The 25296-nt window shown below is 34.4% G+C and overlaps 1 protein-coding gene across 3 annotated transcripts; it reads left to right on the forward strand.

Annotated features, from left to right (window-relative positions):
* Positions 1 to 2730: 2730 nt before the first annotated feature.
* On the forward strand, positions 2731 to 4924 carry LOC126696878 (B3 domain-containing transcription factor NGA1-like). Of its 3 annotated transcripts, XM_050393613.1 has the most exons (3): positions 2737 to 3118; positions 3240 to 3386; positions 3477 to 4924. In XM_050393613.1, the coding sequence occupies exons 2-3, from the start codon at positions 3311 to 3313 to the stop codon at positions 4592 to 4594; spliced, it is 1194 nt and encodes a 397-aa protein (XP_050249570.1). In that variant the 5' UTR covers positions 2737 to 3118; positions 3240 to 3310; the 3' UTR covers positions 4595 to 4924. The 3 variants fall into 3 exon arrangements, with proteins under 3 accessions (XP_050249569.1, XP_050249568.1, XP_050249570.1); XM_050393612.1 differs by having other exon boundaries at positions 2731 to 3074; positions 3240 to 4924; XM_050393611.1 differs by having other exon boundaries at positions 2732 to 3118; positions 3240 to 4924.
* Positions 4925 to 25296: the final 20372 nt, after the last annotated feature.

The following is a 25296-nucleotide window of genomic DNA, read 5'->3' on the forward strand; positions in this document are numbered from 1 at the left end:
ATTAACTGTGGTAATTGGATTTCACCTCCAACTGGATTCTTCAAATTAACTCAACACAGATGAGAAATATGTGTGTGGCTAGTGTAAGAGTTTTAATTTGAGATATCTAAGGCTCATATATTATAGACTTCTCTAGATATTGGCAATACCAACATTATGATAGCTAAACTTTGTGCACTTAGAGATGGATCCCACTTGGCTTCCAGCTTGGATATATATCGGAACAATCATCGTATAAGTAGATGCAAAATCAGTACGTAGTTAGACTATTCAGTACATACGACAACTCAATGCTTTATTCTCATACATGTAGTGCTCTAATCTTGGAGGCAGGTCACATCTTTAGTTGTTTGAGGTAGCTCAACTCCAATATACACACGGGGAAGGTAATAGTTGCGCAAATCTTTTGGTATTGGCAATATGTAGCAGTGGCGGCTTAAAGAGTTTTTTCAAGATAGTTATTAAGAAACTTAAATTATATAAAATTTAATAAAAAGAAAATTTCATATATTGACCAAAAAAAAAAAAAAAAATGCAAATACATAAAGTCTTACAATTTTTTTTTTACAAATTTTCTTTTTTGGAAATTGTTGTATGACAGTTTCATTATCACTACTACAAGCTATATCCCTTTCAAAATTTTAGTTAAGTATAAATTTTTTTGGGCCTTTTTTTTTTGTTTGTAAAGGCCTATATTGTTAATGAGATCAAAGTTTAAAGATAAAGTTTGGTTATAAACTTTGTTGTAGCTTAAGGCTACAACTTTCATTAAACAAATTAACATGGTTACATAATTTGAAAATTTAATCATTGAATTGCATGCGTTTTTATAATCTTAAAACACGTCAAATTTCATGTCAATTGGATGTTATTTACTATTCGATCCATAAATTTATTTTTTTATGTATAATTTTAGACTACAAAATTCAAAATTTAAATATTTGATTAATAACATAGTTATTACTCTTTGATTTTCTTGAAATTTTGCAAGTATAAAAGATATAAGAAAAAAATGTAATCTAATAGTGAATTTGTCAAAATTCACATCCAATAAAAAAAAAAAATATATATTGAGTGGAGTTGTAACCTTAGTGTAGAAGACTACAATCAAGTTTTTATCCATTTTTTTGGTCACATTTTTTTTAAGGATAAAAAATCGTAAGTTTTAAAAATTTATATGTAATAAATTTTTTTTTCCAAGTCAGGGTGGTATTGTGACTATCCTAAATACAATGAGGTGCTGCCCCTGTGTAGCAGTAGGGAATCTTTTGTGTTGTATTTAGATCATCCTTATATTATTGTAAGCCAATTATTAGCAATGCTCATGGGAGCATTATGAATCCTAGAATTTGTTGCTATTAATTTTGTCTTTAATTATATTCCAATTTTCAACCCAAAAAGAGAAGAAAAAAAAAAAAAAGAGAATGGACAGAATATGCTTTAAAGATCTTTTATTTTATTTTATGTGTTTCCATTTTTTTCCTTGTTCCAAAACGACTATAAGTTATTCCACTATTAACCTACTGTCTTTCTTCCTTTCTCAAATTTTGAATTTTTTTTCTCAAAAAAAAAAAAAAAAATTATTTTATTGTCTTCCCTTATATATACATATATATTTTTGGATCTTATAATTTTAAGTGACATGACACTGTATACATATTTAAATTTGTAATACTTTGTTTCTAAAAAATAAAAAATTGTAATACTTAATTTTAATCATGAAATTGATTAATTTAGGAAAAATGCTATATTCGTCTATAACACTTTCACAACAAATTTTAAGTGGTAAATTGTTATTGGTTCTAATTTGAACCCATCATTGAACGTACTTTTACCCATCAGTAATGGTTAATAACAACTTGCCACTTATAATTTATTGTGAAAGTATTGTACAAATGTTGTGGACATAGTATTTCTCCATAATTAAACATAAGACTCTCTTAGAGCATTGTCTATTCTACATTTTATTTTATTTAAATAATCATTTTTTATTATTTGTTTATTATTATCTTCAGAGAGAGAGAGAGAAAGAGAGAGAGAGAGAGAGAATTTGATGAGATAAGAGATGAGAGTAAAAAATTAAAATAATAATATACAAAACTACAGTTACCTTGTATATTTTTAACTTGACTGATGATGTGGGTGATTTTGGAGCTTAAATATATAAAATCGAATCATTTTTCTACTTTGCATTGTCGGATGCAAATGCTAAAAATGGTAGGTTTTTATTTTTATTATATTTATTTATTAATATTTGTTTGTTTGAATTATTTAACTTAGGGGTTAAGTGTCAACCAATAATAGAGAATAGAGATGAGGGTGATGGATGAAGTTGATCTAGATTGTAGACTTTGGGGTTCCATATATTCTGTGAAATGTGATTACAGGAATCTTTGCCACTAGGAGCAAGGGATAAGAAGGAAGGCGCGCCTGCAGGTCGGTCTGCTTCATTCCCTTAGCCTAGCTTTTCCCACTAGCAGGACCAGCACACAATCAATGACATCAAAAGTCAAAAACACAACCTAACTATAGCTAGAACATGCCCTCTCTATTACTGGCCTAAATTAATACTTATATATAAACTCAAGATAAAAAAAATAAAAATAACTGCGTAACTTGGAGTTCACATCTATCACAATTAAACCATTTTCTTCTGGAAGCGCTGGACTGTTGGGTCTTAAAATAGAGCAGAAGATATGTACAGCTTAATAACACTGATTAAAAAAAAAGAAAAAAAAGAAAAAAGAAAAGGACAAGCTCACATGACCCAAACTTAACCAATTATTCATGGGCCCCTACGTACACTCTCTCCCTAATTTCTTGGCTCCTTTCTCTTCTTCTTCTCTTTTAAACAACAAATTGTATGAACAAAAATTTCTACTTCTCCTGTAGTTGAAGAGAAGTTTTTCAAGCTAGGGAGACAGGTCAACAATAGCAACAATTGCAACTTGACCTTGTTAATTCGGCCATGGCAATTGTCTTGTTTAGGGTTCACCAATTCTTGGTCAAAGAAGAAGGCGCCGACCCTTTATAAGCTGAGCTTCCTTTTGGATCTCTGGGGCCTCAGAAATCTGGTAAACGATTCTTTTGTTCTAGAAAAACCATAAATATTTGCCAGGTGAGTGAGGTCTAACTTAGCTTGTGTATATATGTATATATATATAGATACTGTACCTATTTGACCATGAGGGTTTAATTAGACCCACCTTCTAATTTTTCTTTTTAATTATTGCCTTAAGGTTGGCTTGTCATTTTATTCCGAAGATCCAGTGCAAATCAGGTTAAAATTGGAAGTGGGTCATCAATTATCATGGAGTTTTTGCAAGAAGAAAAAGGGTTTTCTGACAGAGAAGAAGAGGAGGAGGAAGAGAATATGAGAGAAACAAGTAAGTTGTCTTTTCTTTCTTCCTCTTCATCTTCTGCTTCTTCCAAGTCCAAAGCTTTTCTTCCTCACTATCACCAAAACCTATGGCTAGGGAAATCTGAGTATCATGCTCAAGAAGAAGCTGTGGCTAGATCTTATGATCAAGCTTTAGCACCAGCTGAAGCTAAAAATTTCAGCAGCAAGCTACAACTGATGGAGTTATCGCTAGGAAATGATAATTATGATGAAGCAGCTGAAGCAACTGGCGGTGGTGGTGGCGGTGGTGGTGTTGGTGTTAGTACTCATCATGAGTCTATTGAGAAAGAGCATATGTTTGATAAGGTTGTCACACCAAGTGATGTGGGCAAGCTAAACCGCCTGGTCATTCCAAAACAACATGCGGAGAAGCACTTCCCTCTAGACTCCACCAACGAGAAGGGCCTATTGTTGAGCTTTGAAGATCGAAACGGGAAGCCGTGGCGGTTCAGATACTCGTACTGGAACAGTAGCCAAAGCTATGTGATGACTAAAGGGTGGAGCCGATTCGTGAAGGAGAAGAAGCTCGATGCTGGTGACATAGTCTCCTTCGAGCGAGGTGTTGGAGAGTCAGGTAAAGACCGATTATATATAGATTGGAGGCGCCGCCCTGAGGCACCAAATCTTACAAATTACCCACACTTCGATCGCTCACTTCGATGGCCTAGCAGACTATACTCAACACCACAGCCCTCATCAGTGTCTCGACACTACGAACATTTGCAACAGATGAACTATAACATTCATCCTTATCAACATTATCATCTTCAACATCATCACCACCACAACCACAACCACAACCACAACCAGTACCTTCAAAGTGGCACTCATGACTTGTACAATTACAATGCAGTGAATTCTGGGTCCGGTAGCTCCCTTTATTATTTAAGGTCATCAGGGTCACATGGTGATCAAATTATTAATGGGGCAGCACTGCCACAAGGTGGGGATATTGTTCCTATGGCAATTGATTCAGTGCAGCCGGTTGTGCACCGTGGTAATACTGTGGCTAAACGCCTTAGACTATTTGGTGTAAACATGGAATGTTCTATACCAGAAGAACCAGAATGCCCTTCGGTCTCTATGGCTCCTCAACTATTAAGACTGCCCAATGCCACCACAGTATTGCCGACAATTCCATCTGTGTTTTCAAACAAAGGAAAAAGTTCATTGACTTTTGATGCAGAGCCCTGATGAGTTCGTATTTTGCATTTGCTGTGGATATACATGGTAAAACCAAGTGAAGAATACAGTATTGAATGGGGTTTTCTTTTATCTCAGCTACGAATTAAAGGGCTTTCGAAGTCCACAACTTTCTTTTATCTTCAACTTTCAAAAATGTTGAAGATAATTAATTAAGTCGATCTTTAGTATTTCAGTTTTTTTTTCCCAGCCTTATTTAATAGAGTAGTTGAGCATTGGGGGTTTTGAAGAGGAAGTGGTCTATATAGTGACATCAAGTCGAAATCTTTCAATTGTGTATAATACAATATACCAATATTATCTAAGTATGGTTCCTATCAAGTTAGGGTTGTACTTCTTAAATTCTGTCCTTGCCATGGTCCCAAATCATCATTCACTTTATTTTGGCTTTAATTTTGTTATTTACATAATGGAGCTGTGTGTACTCTCTCTCTTCTGCCACTGCAAATTTTTAAAGTACATATATGTATATATACACACATATCTAATATGAGTAATTTAATAGTTGCCACTTAATTTCTTTCTCTCTTTCTATTCTTCTAATACTATTGCTAGGTTAATGTTACTTCTGCTGCTGCTGCTGCTTAATTAGTTAGGCACACTTTGCAGTGATGCGCCGAAAGTTGCAGCATTGTAAAAAGGTAACATATGTATTTTTGTAAAACAACTCTTTGGATTAAATTAAATTTTTTTTTTTAAATTATAATTGGGTAGTAACAATAATTACCCTTGTTTTTACCTTGGTAATATATTCAAGTATTCTTTAAACAGCCGCCTTGTTCTCTGGACTCTTATACACAAAAAGATCCTTCATACAGAATAAAGTGGATGTTCCCCAAAATAGTAAGCCTCCATATCGTATCCTTCTTTTTGAGCACAATTCTATCAAAATTTGTGCATCACAATTTTTCTGTTTTATATTTATATATCTTTCAAATCCCAATTTGTATCATATGTTAATATGATTGTGAAGATTCAACATATAGTAGCTCAAACACCTTCATAAATGCCACATTGAATCACAATCTTCTCAATATTCTAGCTTCACTGTGCTGTTTAATTTATGGTTTCCCACTTTTACTGAGGACACTATAGTCTATAACTATCTAAGCGTATGAAGCAGAAAATACTTTTCTTAATCAATGTAGTTAATTTCTGTCTCATTCTGGATAAATATGTAGCAATCAAGGAACCTAGTTCTTTTATGTACATGTCTGTTTTTTTTTCTGTTTTTTTTTTTTTTTTATAATTATTTATTTATTCAAGAAACTTGATTTGATTGATTAGTGAACCCAAACAGTCTGTAGCCGTAGTTATAACCACAGGGAAAGTGTTCATGTTGTCTATGATAAATTAACATTCATGAAATAGCACATATCTGTATTAGTTCCTATTGCATTCATATTCTCCTTTATTTCTTTAATATATTATGTCATGCAAATTGCCAAAGCTTGATTTTATGCTTTTAGCGTAGGTATTACTCAAGGCATATATTAATTTGTTAAGACGTTTCATTGAAATAAGATAGAACCTGATGTCTTTATGATGTGGGGGAAAAGATGCTAGAAGAAAATACAGTAAATAAGATGGAAATGTAAATTAAAAGAACAGTTTAAAGATAGTATATATAAATGCGCCCAAATTTAAGCAAACCTAATGAAAAATAGTAAATCTACAAATATAAGCTTAAATAAATAAAAACATGAAAAATGATATGTCTACAACATTTTTACAACAAATTCTGAGTGGCAAGTTGTTACTGGTTGTTATTGTTGGGGCAAAAAAGTAATCTTAGTGTTAGTTTCAAATTTGAACCAATAACAACTAACCACCTGTGATTTGTTGTAAAAATGTTATAGACGTAGCATCTCTCTAAAAACATACATAGAATTCTACCTATGTCTCAAAAAGTTCCCAAATTCTGAAAGGTTTACAAATATTTTTGGGAAGAAGTTTAAGATTCACAACAAATTATTAGAACCAAGAAGACATAAGCATGCCATCTCTCAGCCGCATATACAATGATTTACTTATTTGAGTAGAGTCTTCTTATCATATATGCCTCTTGTTTTTCGTGCTGTCTGGTTTCTCAAATAAGTGGACAACATTTCCTTTAACTATGGTTCCAAAACTTTTCTATGGTTCTAATGAGAAAAGGGCACTAGTTTTTTTTTTTTTTTTTTTTTTTTTTTTTTTTTTTTTTTTCAGGTAATATTTGTAAGTTTACAGGTTGGATTTGGTGAGATGACAAGTGTCTTTTATTAAAAATGATAAGTTGCAAGTTTGAGTCTAGAATCAACCTCTTTTTAAAAAAAAAAAAAAAAATAGGACTTATCAATAATCTAAATTTCTCATACCTCGTAAACATGAAAATTTTGTGCTCTAAGTACCATCTTTTTACTATTTGTAAGTTGAAAAACAAAATGATGTAACACTAAAATATCAACTGATATTAAAAAAGGATTTGATAATTTAGTGCTTAAACTTGCCCTCGCACTGCAGAGATAGTTTAAAACCAAGTACGAAAGCTAGCATCCTATATTATACTCATACTTACTGCCCCGTCAATGCTATCAAAATTATTATTTGACATGGATAAATGAAAGATTGAATCATCTCCCCAAACCCTGTAAGTTGTGTTTTTGAGTTTTGAGTTCCATGTATTTTGAACATCATCTCTATAGGGAAATTGCAGGTCAAATGGATGTATTCTGCAGCTACATTAGTTGTTATAATTACCTACAAATCATTTAACTAAGCACCCTACATCTTGATGAAGCTAATAAAATAAAGAAATTATGTGGTTGATCAAATGAAAACACACTTATAATATAGTTGCAACTGTTGCACTCTACAAAGTATGCTATAATGTACTTGAGTCAGGCAAAATCCTGTTCATTTTTTAAAGAAACAAATTTTACCCAGAGATAAAGAGAACAACAGTAATGCAATGCACTAAACATGAAATATAGAAATATCATCCATTTAACATCAGCACATGACATTTGGGATTATAAAAAATAGCATGATTATTTTATGAAGCTTTTCAACTGACAAGCAGAAGGGAAATATTAATTTTGTGAAATGCTTTTAAGGTTGCTTTGCATTGAATGATTGTCTTGTATGGAGGTGGTCAAGGTCAACTCTACAGAACCCTAATATGCATGTTAATTTAATCTCTTCACGAAATTACTATTTGCTTTATACAGTGACTAAGGTACTGTGTGCTTCATACAGTAGTACTGCATGTGATCTTTCTATTATGTATTGATAATTAATTGTTTTCATTCACAAGGCTAGGTGCAGAAAGATTTCGCAAAATTTTAAGAGGCTAGGTGCAGAAAAAAACAGTGAAATATGCGATCAACATAACATAAAATAATAGGAAATTAAACATTTCCAGTTGGTCATTCTCTCTAATTTTGGTCCATGGACCAATAGGGATTTATACAAGATTTTATATAATAGTGGATATATATATATATATATATCTATCAAACATAAGTTGTTCACTATATTGACTAATATTCTTTAGCGTGTTGCAATTGAAATGAGTCATTACTTTGACTAAACGGTAGATTGTGTTTATCATTGTCCATAGCTGCATGTGACCTTAAGATAGTAACATATAATAATTCTTTGCATGCTAGCCTGTAGAAATACTATTTGGGCTTTACTTATGCAGGGGCTGTCGAGATTCATGAAAATTTGTCAGACAATGATCTGTTGATTTAAATTCTAATGAAAAGGCATTGAGATAATAAAGAAATAATAGGAGATGTCTTCTTCTTTTTCTTTTTCTTTCTTAATTTTTTTTTTTTTTAAAATTTGCGTCTGATTGAACTAGTACATTCACAAAAATTACAACTTATTGGTGCCGGTAGTGAACCTATATAAAAATCAATAATAACTTGTTAACTTAATAGTTGTAAGAAATTTTGTGCCTCCCTTCAAAATTTCATAATATATATATATATATATATATATATATATATATTTAGACACTCAAAAATAAGAGTTCCTCTCTCTTGCCCCCTCCCCTCAAGCAAGGTTGGAACCTCAAAATAATTAAGGAACTCCCCATCCCCTCCACCCCCCTCCCCCTCCCAAGAGAACTTGTGTCTAATTGAATTGATGCATTCACAAAAATTACAACTTATTGGTGTCGGAAGTGAACTTATATAAAAATCAATAATAACTTGATAACTTAATAGTTGTGAGAAATGTTGTGCTTCTCTTCAAAATTTTATAATATTTATATTTAGACACTCAAAAATGAGAGTTCCTTTCCCTTACCCCCTCCCCTCAAGGTTGGAACCTCAAGATAAGGAATCCCCCCACCCCCTCCAAAAAAATAAAAATAAATTGAGTTTAAGTTGGCCCAATGACAAATATATATATATATATATATATAAGGAAATTTTTTTAGATATCCCTTTTGATGGTAATATTTTCTCTTGCATTCTTAAGTTCTTGATTACTTGACTTTAAGGGCTTCATTGATTTCATCGGATTTATTTATTTATTTTTTATTTATAATTGCTTTTGGCAGATAGTTTGGTAATTTAGATTGAAGAGGAAATTTGTAAGAATCACAGGGAGATAATAATATAGAGATAAAATATTTTATTCTTTAAAGATTTTATACCATTGATGAGAGATGCTAACTTTTTTTTGGATATTATTTTATATGTCTACAGCAAATTAGATAACACTTGTATGATTATTAGAATTTAGGAATTATATATATATATATATAAATGATTTACTATAACATTAAAAATTTAGCATATATACTACGTACAAATACACACTTTGAATTTGTCTAATATATTATTTTAAATAAATTTTTTGGAGGAAATTTCCTCCAATCTACTGCTTGACAAATCAAAGATTATGTAGTTGTACTTTTAATTATATAATCTGTTTAAATATTTATGTATATTGTTTAAATGATTTATTAATGAATGATATGATTTAATATATGTGAGTGATTTTATAAACCAACAAATAGCAATGGATTGGAATAAATATTTTCAAATTGGTTTAGAAAAACCTTGTCCAATCAATATTATAATTTGGTCCATTCAACTGAACTTATTCTTTGCTCCACTTCTAAGTAATATCTTGAATTCTTCTTAAAAAAAAGAAGAAAAAAAATATCTTGAATTCTCCTATAAAAAAGAAGAAGAAGTAATATCTTGAATTCTAGATGACACACAGTCGGAAAGACTTTAAGGGTTGTTTGATACATGTGTTTAAATATATGTTTTCAGTTTTTAAACAATATTATATGTATTTTTACACATTTATTTTCAAAAAATATAAACAATATTACTAAAATAACCTGATAATCCATTAAACTCTTAAGAACAATAATCAAGTACTAAAAAACATCTAGAATGGTTTGACAGACTTGATGACGTATGGTATAGTGGATGTTGGCAAAATGTATATATATCGTAACGAATAGATTGATAGAGGTCGAAAATTGTGCCATACTGTCTTCATAATAATTATAGGTACGTAGATGATAATATTAATAAATTCACAAAGATTCCTACCCTCCAGGCCCTGAAATTTGAAATGTCCACCTAGCTAGCTAGTAGAAACAAACAATATAGGTTTAGGTTTAGCCTCAGGCTCAAGGTGCATATATTAATCCACGATGATAATAATTAAATAAGCCACAGATACGAGGTACAAATTATAAAAATTAAAATTTTTTTTTCTTTGGTGATGTTGTCTAAAAATTCTTATAAATTGTTGTATTCACTTATCAAAAAAAAAAAAAAAAAATTGTTGTATTCAGTTAAACTTGTAGGACGCGTGCAATGAAAATCACTGGTCACCCCTACGGCTAAGCTAAAAATTGCATGGACCACCTTAACGTACGACTCTAGGAGCTCTCTCTCTCTCTCTCTCATGGATTAAAAAAGACTTTAGAGAGAGAGAGAGAGAGAGAGAGATCTTTACTTGTAAATAAATAGTGGTAATTTTGTAGTGTGTTTAGATTATTATTTTTCTTATTGCCTTATATATTTATGTAGATTTTTTTGTCAATTTTTAAGAAATAAGCAAGTAAATGTTTCAGAAAAAAGTTAAAAATCAAACACATGCTTAATTTAATGTTTAACCTAACTGAAGTAAAAGAGTGTCCCTTAATTATACATTTCTATCTGACTATCTCTGTGTGTTTCTATGGCTGAAATCTAAGGAGTGTAGACCTGTATATATGGCTAGAATTGTTGTAATATTCTTTGAAACCCTAATAATTAAAGGTGACAATATTTGGTGCAGTTGGTCCTAATTATGTTAAACTTGCACCCAATATCTGAACAGTGCAGGTAATGGAGTGTACGTATCATTGAATAAATTCCTGTTGAGGTGATTATTACTACTTACTCTCCATCCACTAGCTTTTCCTACTCCAGATAGAGGCTACCTCTGATCTACAGCTTTAATTTCATCCCAGTGTGGCTAATTATGGTCTGCTACCTTCAATATATTGAAGGGATATGGCAGCAAGTAAATAGGGTAAGGGTAACTATTGATGCTTTACACAATGATTACACTATCACACAATAATATTTATATTTATGGTCTAGTTAGTTCAACTAATAAAGTTTTTTTATTATCGATTAAGAGATCTGGAATTCGAACCTCGCCTACACAAAAAACCTATTGATATTTTAACTTGATGATAAAAATCATCAGTATAAAGAATATCCAAATTTACTAAAAAAATAAAAACCAAGGGAGTCATTAATTTTGTACTGGAGACTATTACAATTTGAGTAAGAGAATGAAATAGGAAGATACATGTGTTCACTTACTAAACCACGCTTAAGTAATTGTATATAATTATTTTAAGTGAGTCATATATGTGCATTGCACATGACAAAGATACATGTTATATTCTTATTGTTGGTTGTAGTCTTAGACTATGTCCTTAGCCCAAATACATGAAACCAATATATTAACTTAAATAACATTTTTTTAAATTAATTTTTTTTACTGTTTTTTAATGTACTGGTCAAAACATCCAAAGTATTTCAAGAATAAATCAGTATAATATGGTATTTTATTCAGTACATTTTTAAAGAGTACCTACAATATAAACCGGGGATAGCCGATATTGGTATAATATTATTTTTCTTGATGTGAACACAATGTGAAAAAGACTGGGGTAAGGAACACAATGTGAATCAAAGTAATTTTTATTTACATAATGCAGTAAGAGGTTAAAGAGTTTTTTCTGATCTTCTACTACTGAGAGAGTGTTGAAGTGGCTTAAAAATTGGGGTAAGGAACAAATTAATTAATAAGGATGCACCGCACACCATATTATCTACCCCTTCGGTAATGTCAGTCAGTACTTCAACCAACTCCGGAGTAATAGATTAAAGAGAGAAAGAATTTCTCTTTGTCAGTCAGCTTTCAGACTCTAAAACAAAAGAAAAAGAAAAAAGCTTTGTGTTTAGCCTTTAGGGTTTGATTTTTTTTTAAGTTCTCTATTTTATTAGCTAGTTGATTTTTCGTCTTATCATGGCCTCTGAACTTAAATTTTATGCCAAAGTACGAGCAAATCTTAGTCTCTATCTTTGTGATTCTTTTGCCCTATTTTTCTATTCTGATTTGGCCTATCTAGCTACTATAATTTATTGTATACACAATCACCAACGGAATTAGGATACATTCTAATAAAAGAAAACTAGTATTAAGTACAAGAAATTGATATTGTTCTATGTAAAAATCAATAACTCATCACAATTGTCCTCAGACGAATTTCCACATTCCAAAAGTATTGCTTAACATTCACATCAGTCCGTGTATAATAAAAAAATGTGTAAAATTTACATAGTTTTACCTAAAAATAATTTACATTAGTCCATGAATAATTGTGTACATTTACAAGTTTTCTACAATAATCTTGTAAATTTACCCTGATACTGTTAGGATCATATTTTATGTAATTGACTAATCCTTTAACAAAATGCACTTTACTTGTAATTGAGTAGATCTAAGATGAGTTTAATACATCAAGAAATATGTTGTTCAAAGCATATCAAGTGCTCGTATGAAAACTCATGAAGATTAGTCCAAGAAACAAGTGAAGAAAAATTATTCATTAAGCCTTGATAGATAGCTCGAGGGATGTCTACTATCAAGACTTAATGTGAAGCTCGATAGATAGCTTGATAGTAGCTCGATCTATTGAGAACTACGATTTTCAGTTTTCTAGATCTAAATTTTGGCCTAGGCTTATGTATTTGTTTAGGGTTTCTTTTCTCACAACCCTAGACATATATAAAGCCTATTTTAAAAACCGTCAACACACAGGTATAGAGACCAAGAGATTTTTTTTTTCTCTGTGAGAAATTACTGCGTTTGTACACCATAGGGTTTTGTAATCAAGTGCTTCCTGATCTTCATTGTTGATGAAATGAAGAACATTACAACCAACAACATCGTTCAAGTTGTTAGAGTTAGTCATGTACAGGGATCCGTGCAAAGAGTTAGCCATAGATTGAAGATTTGTACATCAAAGGAAAGAAGACTACTACAAAATCAAGTCCAATTGGGTATTAGAGTGAAGGTTCAACTGTAGGTTGGTATTTCGGGATAGGCCAGGGTAGTTGGTAAGATTTCTTATAATTGTAACCGCTTGATTTTTGATTAGTGGATTCTTAGAAGTGGTGACCTTAAAATCACTCGGCATGGTTCAACTGTAGGTTGGTATTTTGGGATAGGCCAGGGTAATTGGTAAGATTTCTTATATTTGTAACCGTTTGATTGTTGATTAGTAGATTCTTTGGAGTTGTAACCTTAAAATCACCCGGTGGAGTTTTTGCCTTACGAAAGGTTTTCCTTATTTGTCAACAAATTACCGTGTCAATTTAATTTTCACTGAATTTAGTTTATTTGGTGATTTGTTGGTACCTTCATGATTTGCAAACAATTGAACTTAATTAATCAACTTGGGTAATTGAATCAATTAACTTGGGTCAAGTTATCTTAACCCAACATATACTATTTATTTTGTATTTAGTTGTTTGTTCTTTCTTTACGCATCTCGAGGATGAAGGAAGAGAGTAGATGATGGTTGTATTTGTGTGTGAAAAAAGAAAAACGATTTATAAAATTAAAAAAAAAATTGATATTTTAATGAAATGTAGTGTAAAATAAATAATTTGATGTGGGGTGTTTTTGAAAAGTATGTATGTAAAATAGAAAAAGTAGATTCTTGTACTAAAATAGATTGAATTTTTTTCACGAACTAATGTGAATGATCTTACTAAGCTCATCAAACATCTCTTTCAATATGTGATAAGACAATACTCCATTCAACTAATAAAAAAACTTAAAATCAATTTAAATACAAACAATCTAACAACGTAATTTAAATTTTCTACTGATTAATGAAGAATTTAAATTAATTAAACTTGTCAAATACGTAATCTATATCATACTAAATTAAGAAATTCTTTATTAAAAATATAATAAATAATAAAAGCTGTGACATAATCAATTCCAATTCAAATAACCTACATAACTATAACAATTATTAATACCATCGAAACCATCTTTTTCAAATAGAGAAATGAGATAAGACACTTGCCCATCCACCTATTAAAATCAAGGGAGTCAATACCGTACTGGAAGCTGTATCGGTTTGGCCAGCAGTACGATATATTTCGGATACCGGTCAATACCGGTGTATCGTTTTAGGTTTACCGCTATTTTTTATATTTATAAATAAATAAATAAATAAATAAATAAATATATATATATATATATATATATATATATATATATATATATATATATATGTATGTATGTGTGTGTGTGTGTATATATATTATAATAAATATAAAAATTTACCATAAAACATTTTCTCAATTCAGAACTAATTATTCATGGTTTTAGACTTTAGTATCTATTAAAAGAAAAAAATATAAAAAATAGAAAGCTTAAAAGTTACCATTGCATACTAAGAAAACAAATAATACTAATAAGTTAATGCAAATAAGTTACCATTCTGCCTTAACAAAAATTCAAAAATTACAAAACTTAAAAAAAAAAAAAAAAACTTTTTTCTGTACCGGCTGGTACGCCCGATACAGGCCAATATTGCCCGAAATTGGCCGGTATGGCTGGTACATGGCTAGTACGGCCGGTATTTAAACCGGTACGAAATGTTGATGTTTCGATACCGGTATACATACCGGTACGGTATTAACTACCTTGACTAAAATTCTTAATAATCAATTTCAATTCAAACAATCAATATATATATATATATATATATATATACTTTTAAAAAAATTCAATAAGGGGCATAACCAATGATCAGGCCTAATCAAAAGAGGATTGGGCTGAAAAGCAGGTCCATTGCAATAAATTTGTAGAGGTGAGTTATCAAGGTTAACCATTCGAGCCTTAATAACTTCACTTGATGATTTAAACAAAGGAAATAGTCTAAGACAATAGTTTAAGAAGAGAATGGTACAGAGAAAAACAAGGATTCTTATTCAAGTTCTTCCTTAGGTTGACCAAGGAGCAATGGTTCTTGGAATTATACACTTCTTGGTTATACAATTCTTAATTCCTCTCTCTTTTCTCCCTCTCCCTTCTTTTTTCTCTTTATTCTAGGAGGATCTTCCTTACTAAATATAGCTACTGGGTTTGCATCCTAACCTTCAACTTGGATGGTTGTTAATCCTTCCTTGGATACTTGTCACATTGTTGCTTTGTTGGTGGTGGTAGAGTAGGATGTAGGTTATGAGGACACTATTCAGGGGTCATTATGCCAATAATGCAGTAGATTGAGTTGGTATAGTGCATTAAAGTTGGAGGTGATAGGTGTTTTATCTGGAAGTTTCCTCCTTTCATTGCTTGCACGTCTCTACTTCCTTCTTTGGCCTTCAGTCCTATGACTTTGGTAGTTCGTCTACAACCTCCCGAGGAGTGTATGCTCCTCGAGCTCCTCGGGCGGGCCGATTTCCTCAGTTTCATTATTTGGATTATCCTTATTGTGCTGGGCCTGAGCTGATGAGTAGTTGGGCCCAACTGCTCCTAAGGTCGAGCCTATTTGATAATCTTCATTCTTTAAGCTTCCCACTCCCACATTTACAATGGGTGGAAAAACTTGAGAATATCCCAGTTGGAAATATTATTAGGTATCAATTGAGCTATAAAGCAATTGGTAATTGTAAACTAATTAATCATTAAAGAATTTAACTAAACTTGCCAATACTTAACAAATATGATATTAAATTCTAACATTCATTATTAAAAAAATTAAATAATGAAAGCTCTAACATAATCAAATTCAATTAAAACAATCTAACAATCAAATAACTACAACTCTAACTCTCTCTCTCTCTCTCTCTCTCTCTCTCTCTCTCTCTCTCTCTCTCTCTCTCTCTCTCTCTCTCTCTCTCTCTCTCTCTCTCTCTCTCTCTCTCTCTCTCTCTCTCTCTCTCTCTCTCTCTCTCTCTCTCTCTCTCTCTCTCTCATATTGAGACATTGTGTTGTTTGGCTACACAGCACAGGGGAAGGGAAAAGTTAAGTAATAGGATTTAAGCTAAAATCCTTAAAAAAAATTTGCGGTAATCCTTAAAATTTAATATTATTAAAAATTGATTCTTCCATCCATCATTGTTATGTTTAGTAGTTGGAAATATTTGATATAATGGACACCTCTTCCGGTGCATGTATTTGACCCAACTTCGATTCTAATACATATCATCACACTTATTGATAATAAATAAGTCTATTTCCTTATGAACATGGGATTCTACATACTACTAACTCCTTATTTCCACAATAACTCTCATATCAATTTTTTCTCCAAAAAAAAAAAAAAAAAAAAAAAAACTCTCATATCAATACATTTAGCTTACCAGCTTTTATTCATTTTAATTATTTAATATTAAAATGCCACAAAAATTAGCAACAGTTTTATAGACAATATTGGATGAATGACCAACCTTTTATCTTTTAGGACCATTTTGAGAAATTTTGTTGTTGTTTTGTTTTAGGAAAATTTGAACCGTACATATACTGATATACAGGGAATGCTTTTCATTATTTTTATATTTTAATATACCCAAAAATTGTAGTATAAAAAGGTTTCACAATTGACTGCACACAACAACAATATTAATAATAAATCGAATAGATGCAATATAAAAAATTTCCAAACCTTTTTAATATTCTATATATACCATCATTTAAAATAGGGAAATGTTATGTCTATAACATTTTCACAACAAATCCTAAACGGCAAGTTGTTATGAGTTGTTATTAGTGAGCAAAAAAGTAATTTCAGTACTAGGTTCAAATTAAAACTAATAACAATTTACCACTCATGATTTATTGTTAAAGTGTTGTGAAAATGTTATGGGTGTAATACTTCTCTTTAAAATAGCATAAATATATGGGTGCAATTGAATCCACATAAATATATGTGGTTTCGCCACTGCTAATTAAAAAAAAAAAATTGATGTCGAAGGAATGTGTCATTTCTTTGGATCTTGGATTATTTCAATTTTGAATTTAAGCTTTTTTTTTTTTTTTTTTTTTTTGAGTATATGGTTATTTCAATGGTTTTTAAATTCATTCTTAGGAATGTCATTTCTTTGGATCTTAGATTATTTCAATTTTGATTTTAAGCTATTTGTTTGAGTATATGGTCGTTTCAATGGTTTTTAAATTCATTATGTTTGTACAATTGTTTATTTGATTTGTTTTTTTTTTTTTTTTTTTTGTGTGTCTGTGTGTTATGGTAGCAATTTTTTCATGAACATCAAAACTTGAAACATAAAAGTTTGATGAAAATTACAAATTTAGTCTATGGCACATGAAAATGTGTGCATTGTTAGAATAGTAAAGATCACCAACATCTTAGGTAGACGTGGCAAGCAAGCGGGTTGGGTCAAACAAGTTCAGGTTGAAAACGGGTTTGGGTAAAAAAATGAGTCATTATAATTAGGTTAGAAATTGGTCGGGTTGGGTCGAGCTGTATTTTTCACATGAATTTTTTTATTTATTAAAAAAAAAAAACATGTATTTGTCACTTGGTATGTCATGTAGCAAATTATTTTGTGTGAAATACATTACTTTGAATTCACCATCCATATCAAGAAAAAGTTGTTGAACAAATTGATACTTGTTCAATAGAAATCCCAACATTATTAATCAAAATAAAAAACACGAACAGAAAGGAGACTACATAATATCAACATCCCAAACTATAAAACAAAATTACAAATGCCCAATTGGATAGCTAATTTAACAAAGAATAAAAACTTATTAAAAATTTAAAATCTTAAAAAATAATTTCATAATCTAATATCTTCAAAAATAATCAATAGTTTTAATTTTAGATGCATTATGGTTGACATTCTATTTCAATTTGCATATACATCAAAGTTTGATTGTTTACTTATTTATATATGGTATCTGTAAGGACTCGATTTGGTTCTCAGCCCAAAGGATGGATGGACTCAGGCTTAAAAAGCCCAAAACAATGAATTTGTAGAGAGTGGGTTGGAACACTGGGTTAAAATGAGTTGGATGGCAGATAAAGTGGGTCCAAATGACAAGAACAAAAAGAAAGATTGGTTTAAATTGAAGAAAATCGTCCTCGGCACAATCCAAGGAGATCACCTCTTTTATATTTCTCTTAAATTTGATTACAAGTTTGTTTCTTGATTGCTACATTGTTTCTCTTTAGGTTTTTCAATCCTTTCTTCATGAAGGGCCTCTTCCATTATATAACTCGCTTTAGACGATCTTGGCCCTCCACTTGTTGACCATCCAAGTTTCTACTTGAGTGATTATCCCATCAGACACCCTCTTAGGCCCTCTATGTGTTGGGGTAGCCAATGTAGAATTATTCAGGGGTCTTCTTCACATTAATGCAGCCAAAAAGTTAGCTGCAGAGCATTCAATGCGGTGGTAGCAGTTTTCTCCTAAGATATTTTTAGGACTCCCCCTTGTCCCATGTTTCTGCAATGTTTACTCGTGCCAATGGAACTTCCTGGAATGTTATCCTTGACGGTAAACCACATTCTCTGACCTGGGCTCTTCCCATCCGAGGAGGGGTTCTTCCTCGGCCATACTTCTGGACGACTTTAATTGGATTACACCTCTTCACTTACTAACGCGGTTCCTTATGTAAGTTTTTACCCGTCCTCAGATCATTCAACGTTCTCGGATCGGGCTCTTGGCCCAATACATACATAAATATGGACTCCTGGGCCCAATACCCCTACAATAGCCCCTTGAGATTCTTCTTTCTGGCTCCTCGGGAAGAAAGAAGGATTTCGATGTAATGATAGTTCCCCTACGCCCATTTTATATCGCTTATGATGGTATAGATGCCCTTTTTAGCTACATAAGGCCCGCTCCTGATGCTTCAGCATTCGAGACTCTCCCTCATGAAATTTTTGCAGCTCCATGTTCTCTAAGTTCTACGGCACGATGCAGATCCAACGGCTGAGAATTCTGCGGAAACCTAGGTGGGAATTTTCCTACTTGCAACTTTCTCTTTGATATAAATGCCACTTAAATCAATCACTCATCTTACCTTAGCATTCACTTTGCTCAAGCATACATACATTGAACCTACTAATTTCTCCCAACTCACTCGTGCCCTTATAAGTCCTAAAAGCCTGTCCAAGGATACTCTTCTCCTTCTTGTAAGTCTTCATAAACTTTTACACTCTGTTTTTTCATATATTTTTCTTTTCTCTGTGCTTCTTTTCTCTTCGTCTCCATTTTCTTCTCTCAATCTTCTTAGTTCCCCCAAACCTTTCTAGAAATGGGTAGATTCAAAAGCCTGGTAGACTTTGAGGAGGGAATAGAGAACTTTAGAGCTTTGTATAGGATCCCACCAGGGGTGTTCATTAGGTACTGTAAAGAGGGTGAGTGGCACGAAAAAAGGCAAGAGGGAAAAGTGGTGATCCCAATGATTGCCTTTATAGAGGGTGGGATGAGAATTCCCATGGGTACTGTTACTAGGGATTACCTTAGAGCGTATAGGTTAGCTCCCACCCAATATGCCCCAAACATGTTCAGAATATTAGGGAGTGTAGACGCCTTTAGTGAAAAAATGGGTTTAGGGCTAACCCATCACGATGTCAACTGGGTCTATAACCTTCACCATCTAAAGGGACAAGGGTACTACCTAAAATCAAGGCACCCTGAGGTCAGGTTTATCCAATGCCTTCCCGAAACCAACAAGGGGCTGAATAAATATTTTTTGATTGTGTCCGAGGAGTGGCATGACGGCCTCCCCTGCCCGACGAGAGAGGGGTGACCAGGTGGGGTTTTAGGTTTAGGAAGATTATTTTATAATTACCTCGTTCCCTTTGATTTGTGCTATTCCTGATTCTGAGAGCCTTTTTTTTTTATTGATGATTTTGTAGATAGACACGCCACCGAGCCAAATTTCAACTTGGTCAACAAGGATAGCCTAGACAAAATTCTCCAGGCCAAGGTATTTATAAACAAGAACGGTCAATTACGAGCAGCTCACTTGATCCTGGGATATACGCCAATCTCATCCAGTTTTTAGGCGCCTAAGTGCGTCATAAAAGCCAAAGACCCCCGCCTGCACCGGATAAGCATTGCTGTCCCTAGTCTTCTCCTTCCCGAGGGCACTCCTATCCCAGAAGGCGCTCTCGTCACTCAACCTATCCCAGAAGGCGTTCCCAAAGTAGCTTTTCCACTTCAACACACAACTGGTGAAGCTACCTTTTCCCAAGCTACCTTTTCCTAACCTACCAATAAAGAAGTAGATGAGGAAGAAGAAGAAAAAGAAGAGGAGATAGTAGACATCTTAGACTTAGAAGACTTCTACGATGTTTTTAACCAGCCCTTGTCTCCTGATACATCAATTGGTGACCTCGGCCAGCTTTCCTCACCTCAATCCAATCACCTTGAAGAAGCTACGTCCTTATCAGATGAGATGGGGATACATTGCAGACCCAGGGGCAGCTTGTTGGAAATGATGGAGTCCCAAGCTGGGAATAAGGCACCCGAGGCTACCAGCCAAGCTAAACTTCCTCCTCTTCCTACTTCCCATGACACTTAGCAGGAGGTTGCAGACAAGAAAAGGAAGAGGGAAATGAGAGGGAAGGAAGTGATGGAGGAAGGCAAGGACGTTTCTTCCAAGGAAACTGAGCCTTAGAGAGGAGCTAAGGCAGCCAAGACTAATCAATCCAAGTCATAGACCAAGGTGGCTCCTAGAGATAGAGGGTGTGACCTTCGCATCAAGGTTTCCAGCTGGAATCCAGCCCTAGTGTTGGATGGGTCCCCTTTCCCAACAAACTCCTCCATTAGGGATCTCCAGCAAGGGAAGGCTGGGTACGTAGCAGATGCTGTAGAGCAAGCTTTGCTACTACCCAGTGATATGACTGAACTGAGGACCTTGAGGACACACGAGGTGTTTGTAGGTTTGAAGAGAGACCTAGCCAAAGTAAGTAAAATCTTACACTCATCATTTATTCTCTTACTTCTTTATCTATTTACTTACTTTTCTTTTTCATTACGTTTCCTACGTAGGCTGTCCAAGCTGCCTTTAGGGCCGAGGAGCTGGTGGACTACTCCCACTAGCAATACAAAAGCGAGGAAGGAAGGAGGATTGTTGCTGTGGAGGCCTTCAACGTGGCTAAGAAGAGCCTGAAGGAGTTGAAGATACAACTCTCTCAATTTGAGAATGAGAGAAATAGTGCAACGGCTGCATTGGAGGGGGCAGAGAGGCAAGTCGAGAATGTAAGCAGCTCCGCCAAACTGAGCTCGACCTTGCTGCTACTAGGGAGTAAAACAAGATATTGATGAAAAAGTTGGAGGAGGCTAAGAAAGCCAAGGACTAGGCTGAGCAGGACGGCTACAACGTGGGGGTAGCTGAAACTGAAGAAGCCTTCAGGTCCGAGGTCATGGGGGTGTGTAGATTTTACTGCCTCCAAGTGTGAAACGAGACTCTCAACCAGGTAGGGGTTAAGGCCTCCTCGGCGCTCAGGAAGGTAGAAAACATATATTATCCTCCTACCATTCGAACCTCAGGCTCCTCACCTTCCCAGGTCGACACAGCTCCCAATGTTGCCAGCCCTACTGAAGAGGCCTTGTCTAAGGATCCTCCCCTTCCCAGCAATCTTCAAAAAGGGGAGGATTAGGCCAAGGAGCAGGAAGCCCCCTTTAAGATGACAAAGCCCTCGGATGCTCCCAAGGACACTTCCAAGGATGGGGGAGCCTCTTAGATCCTTGAATTGGTCCTGGCAACTCTCCCCATCCCTGCCAAGGAAGATCCAAAAAGCAAAGAGATGGCATCCTCCACAACAGCCACCACCCAACCTAGTAAGACGCCCAAGGACAAGCTCGTGATCAAAATGAAGTCTTGAATTGTCCTTGTCCTATTTTTTGAACTGTTTTGCTTTTTGTTTGTAATATAATCAGACCTTTTATACGTAAACTGCCCTTTTCCAAGGCACAGTTTAATGAAATATATATATATATATATATTTATTTTGTGTTTGTGATACTTATGTCTTTTGCTTGTTTGGTTTTTGTTTTACTTAGTACTTGACTAATCATGACAAGGAGATATGACCCCATTCAGTTATCTGCATAGGCGGTAACACAATTCCCCTACCTCCCTAACTAGTCAATAGAACAGATTAAAAACTACTAAGTCCACAACATCATTAAAACACCCTTTTAACTTCCAAGTCCATACATTACAATAGAATATTTATCCACATCATTCTCAATAGGCGTTCTTACCTTGGGCATGTGGTTTGAGGAGGCAAATGTAACTGGGATTCTGTTTGGTACATAGGTTAATAACTTGAAATATCAATTTACCCAAGGTATGTGGTCCGAGGAGCTAGGCATGACCAAGGTCCTGTTTGATACTTGGATTGATGCTAGGAAGTATTAATTTACCCAAAACATGTGGTATGAGGAGCCAGACATAGCTAAGATTCTGTTTAATACTTTAAAAAATGATCAAAAGATATCAATTTACCCAAGGTATGTGGTCCAAGGAGCTAGGCATGACTAAGGTTTTGTTTGATACTTAGATTGATGCCAGGAATTATTAATTTACCCAAAGCATGTGGTCCGAGGAGTCAGGCATAACTAAGGTTTTGTTTAATACTTAGAAAAATTATCGAAAGATATCAATTTACCCAAGGTATGTGGCCCGAGGAGCCAGGCATGACCAATGTTCTGTTTGATACTTAGATTGATGTCAGGAAGTATTAATTTATCCAAAACATGTGGTCCGAGGAGCAGGTGTAGTTAAGGTTCTATTTAATACTTAGAAAAATGATTGAAAGATATCAATTTACCCAAGGTATGTGGTCCGAGGAGTTAGGCATGACCAAGGTTCTGTTTGATACTTAGATTAACAATAATATCTAGCTCAACAGATAATGCAATAAACGAGAGTGTGACAAGAAAGACTTTCATTAATAATAATATATTTTCAGGTTATTTACATTCCAGGGATATAGTACAGCATTCTCATCTAGGTCTTCAAGATGATACGCACCTATTTCAGCCACCGAGGTGATGCGATATGACCCTTCCCAGCTGGGCCCCAACTTTCCCCTATGCTGGGTTCTTTGCAGTACCTAGAACCTTTCTTAACACCAAGTCTCTAGGTGCCAGTGGCCTTAGCTTCACGTTAGCATCGTACCCTTATTTGAGCTTGTGTTGATAATAGACTAGTTGGACCATGACATTTTCTCTTCGCTCTTCAATTAAGTCTAGGCTCTTTTCTAACAGCTCATCATTGTTGCTCGAAGTGAAAGAACTTGTTCTCAGTGTTGGGAATCCAGTCTCCAGAGGAATAACAGTCTCGGCTCCATAAGTCATTGAAAAGGGGGTCTCCCTAGTGGACCTTCGAGGTGTAGTTTGGTATGTCCAAAGGACGTGTGGCAATTTTTCTACCCATTTTTCCTTTGCATCGTTCAGCCTCTTCTTAAGCCTACTCACTATGACCTTATTGACAGCTTCAGCCTGTCCATTCCCCTAGGAATATGCCAGGGTGGAATATCTATTCATTATGCCCAAGTCACAACAATATCTCCTGAAAGCTTTGCTATCAAATTGAAGTACGTTGTCTGAGATGAGGGTGCGAGGGATTCCAAACTGAGTGACTATATTTTTCCAAATGCATTTCTTGGCATCCACGTCCCTGATATTCACCAATGGTTCAACTTCAACCCACTTGGTGAAGTAGTTTATGCAGACCAACAAATATCTCTTATTCCCTACTGCCCTGAGTAAAGGGCCTGCAATGTCCAAGCCCTATTGAGCAAATGGCCAAGAGCTGGATAGAGGATTAAGGACACCTCCTGGTTGGTGAATGTTTGGCGCAAATCTTTGGCATTGGTTACATTTCTTCACATACTCTTGTGCTTCCCTCTGCATATTTGGCCACCAATAGCCTTGAGTGAGGGCCTTGTGAGACAAAGATCTGCCCCCTGTGTGGCTTCCACAAATCCCTTCATGTAATTCTTCCAGGTTTAGCTTAACCACTTTAGGGTGTATGCATAGCAGATATGGGCTAGAAAAAGATCTCTTATACAATTTTTGGTCCTTGGATAGCCAAAATTGAGGAGCCTTTCTTCGCACCTTGTCAGCCTCTAACTTCTCCTCGGGCAAGAAATCCTCCTTAAGGAACAATACAATAGAGTCCATCCAGCTAGGACTCACCCTAATCTAATGAATATGAACCACATTTCCCTCCATTTCAGTAGGTTTACACAAGTCTTCCATAAGAATCACTTGAGGTAAACTTTGTGCCGAGGAGGTTGCCAGCATGGCAAGAGAGTCGGCATGTGTATTTCTATTTCTAGGGATTTGTGATAAATTAAAAGACTTAAATACTGACTGTGAGTATCTAACCTGGTTCAAATACTCCTGCATTCTGAGATCTCTGGCCTCCAGCTCTCCCCGAACCTGGCCCACAACCAGCCTCGAATCAGAGAAGATTTCCACTACTTTTCCACCCATCTTTTGGACCATAGTCATCCCAGCCAACATAGCCTCATACTCAGCCTCATTATTTGTGGCCGAGAAGCCCAACCTCAAAGAATTCTCGATTATGATCTTCTCTGGAGATATCAGAATTAGCCCCATTCCAGATCCTTTGTGGTTCGCAACACCATCAATGTATACCTTCCAAGTCAAAGGTTCTTGTAAGGAGATAGCGCCAACTAATTTTCCATCCATGTTTTGCTTCTCTACTCTCTCCTCTAATGGGGTTTCAACAAATTCAGCCATAAGATCAGCGAGGACCTGACCCTTAACAGAGATGCAAGGTATGTATTTAATATCAAAAGCCCCTAGGATCGTACCCCATTTTGCAATTCTCCCTGTGTAGTCAGAACTCCGAAGTAGAGATCTGAGTGGAAGCTAGGTTAAGATAACAACTATGTGTGATAGGAAATAGTGGGGGAGCTTACGTGTAGCATGCACCACTGCTAGAATGACCTTCTCCATTGGTAAGTAATAGACCTCGGCCTTATGTAGTAACTTACTTACATAGTAAACTGGCCTCTATACACCACTATCAACCCATATCAGCACCAAGCTCACCGCGTGGGAGGCCACTGCAATGTAGGCAAACAAAACCTCATCCACCTCGGGTTTGGACATAATGGGTGGCT

Source organism: Quercus robur, chromosome 8 (assembly GCF_932294415.1).
Source record: "Quercus robur chromosome 8, dhQueRobu3.1, whole genome shotgun sequence".
In the NCBI taxonomy this organism is placed as follows: Eukaryota; Viridiplantae; Streptophyta; class Magnoliopsida; order Fagales; family Fagaceae; genus Quercus; species Quercus robur.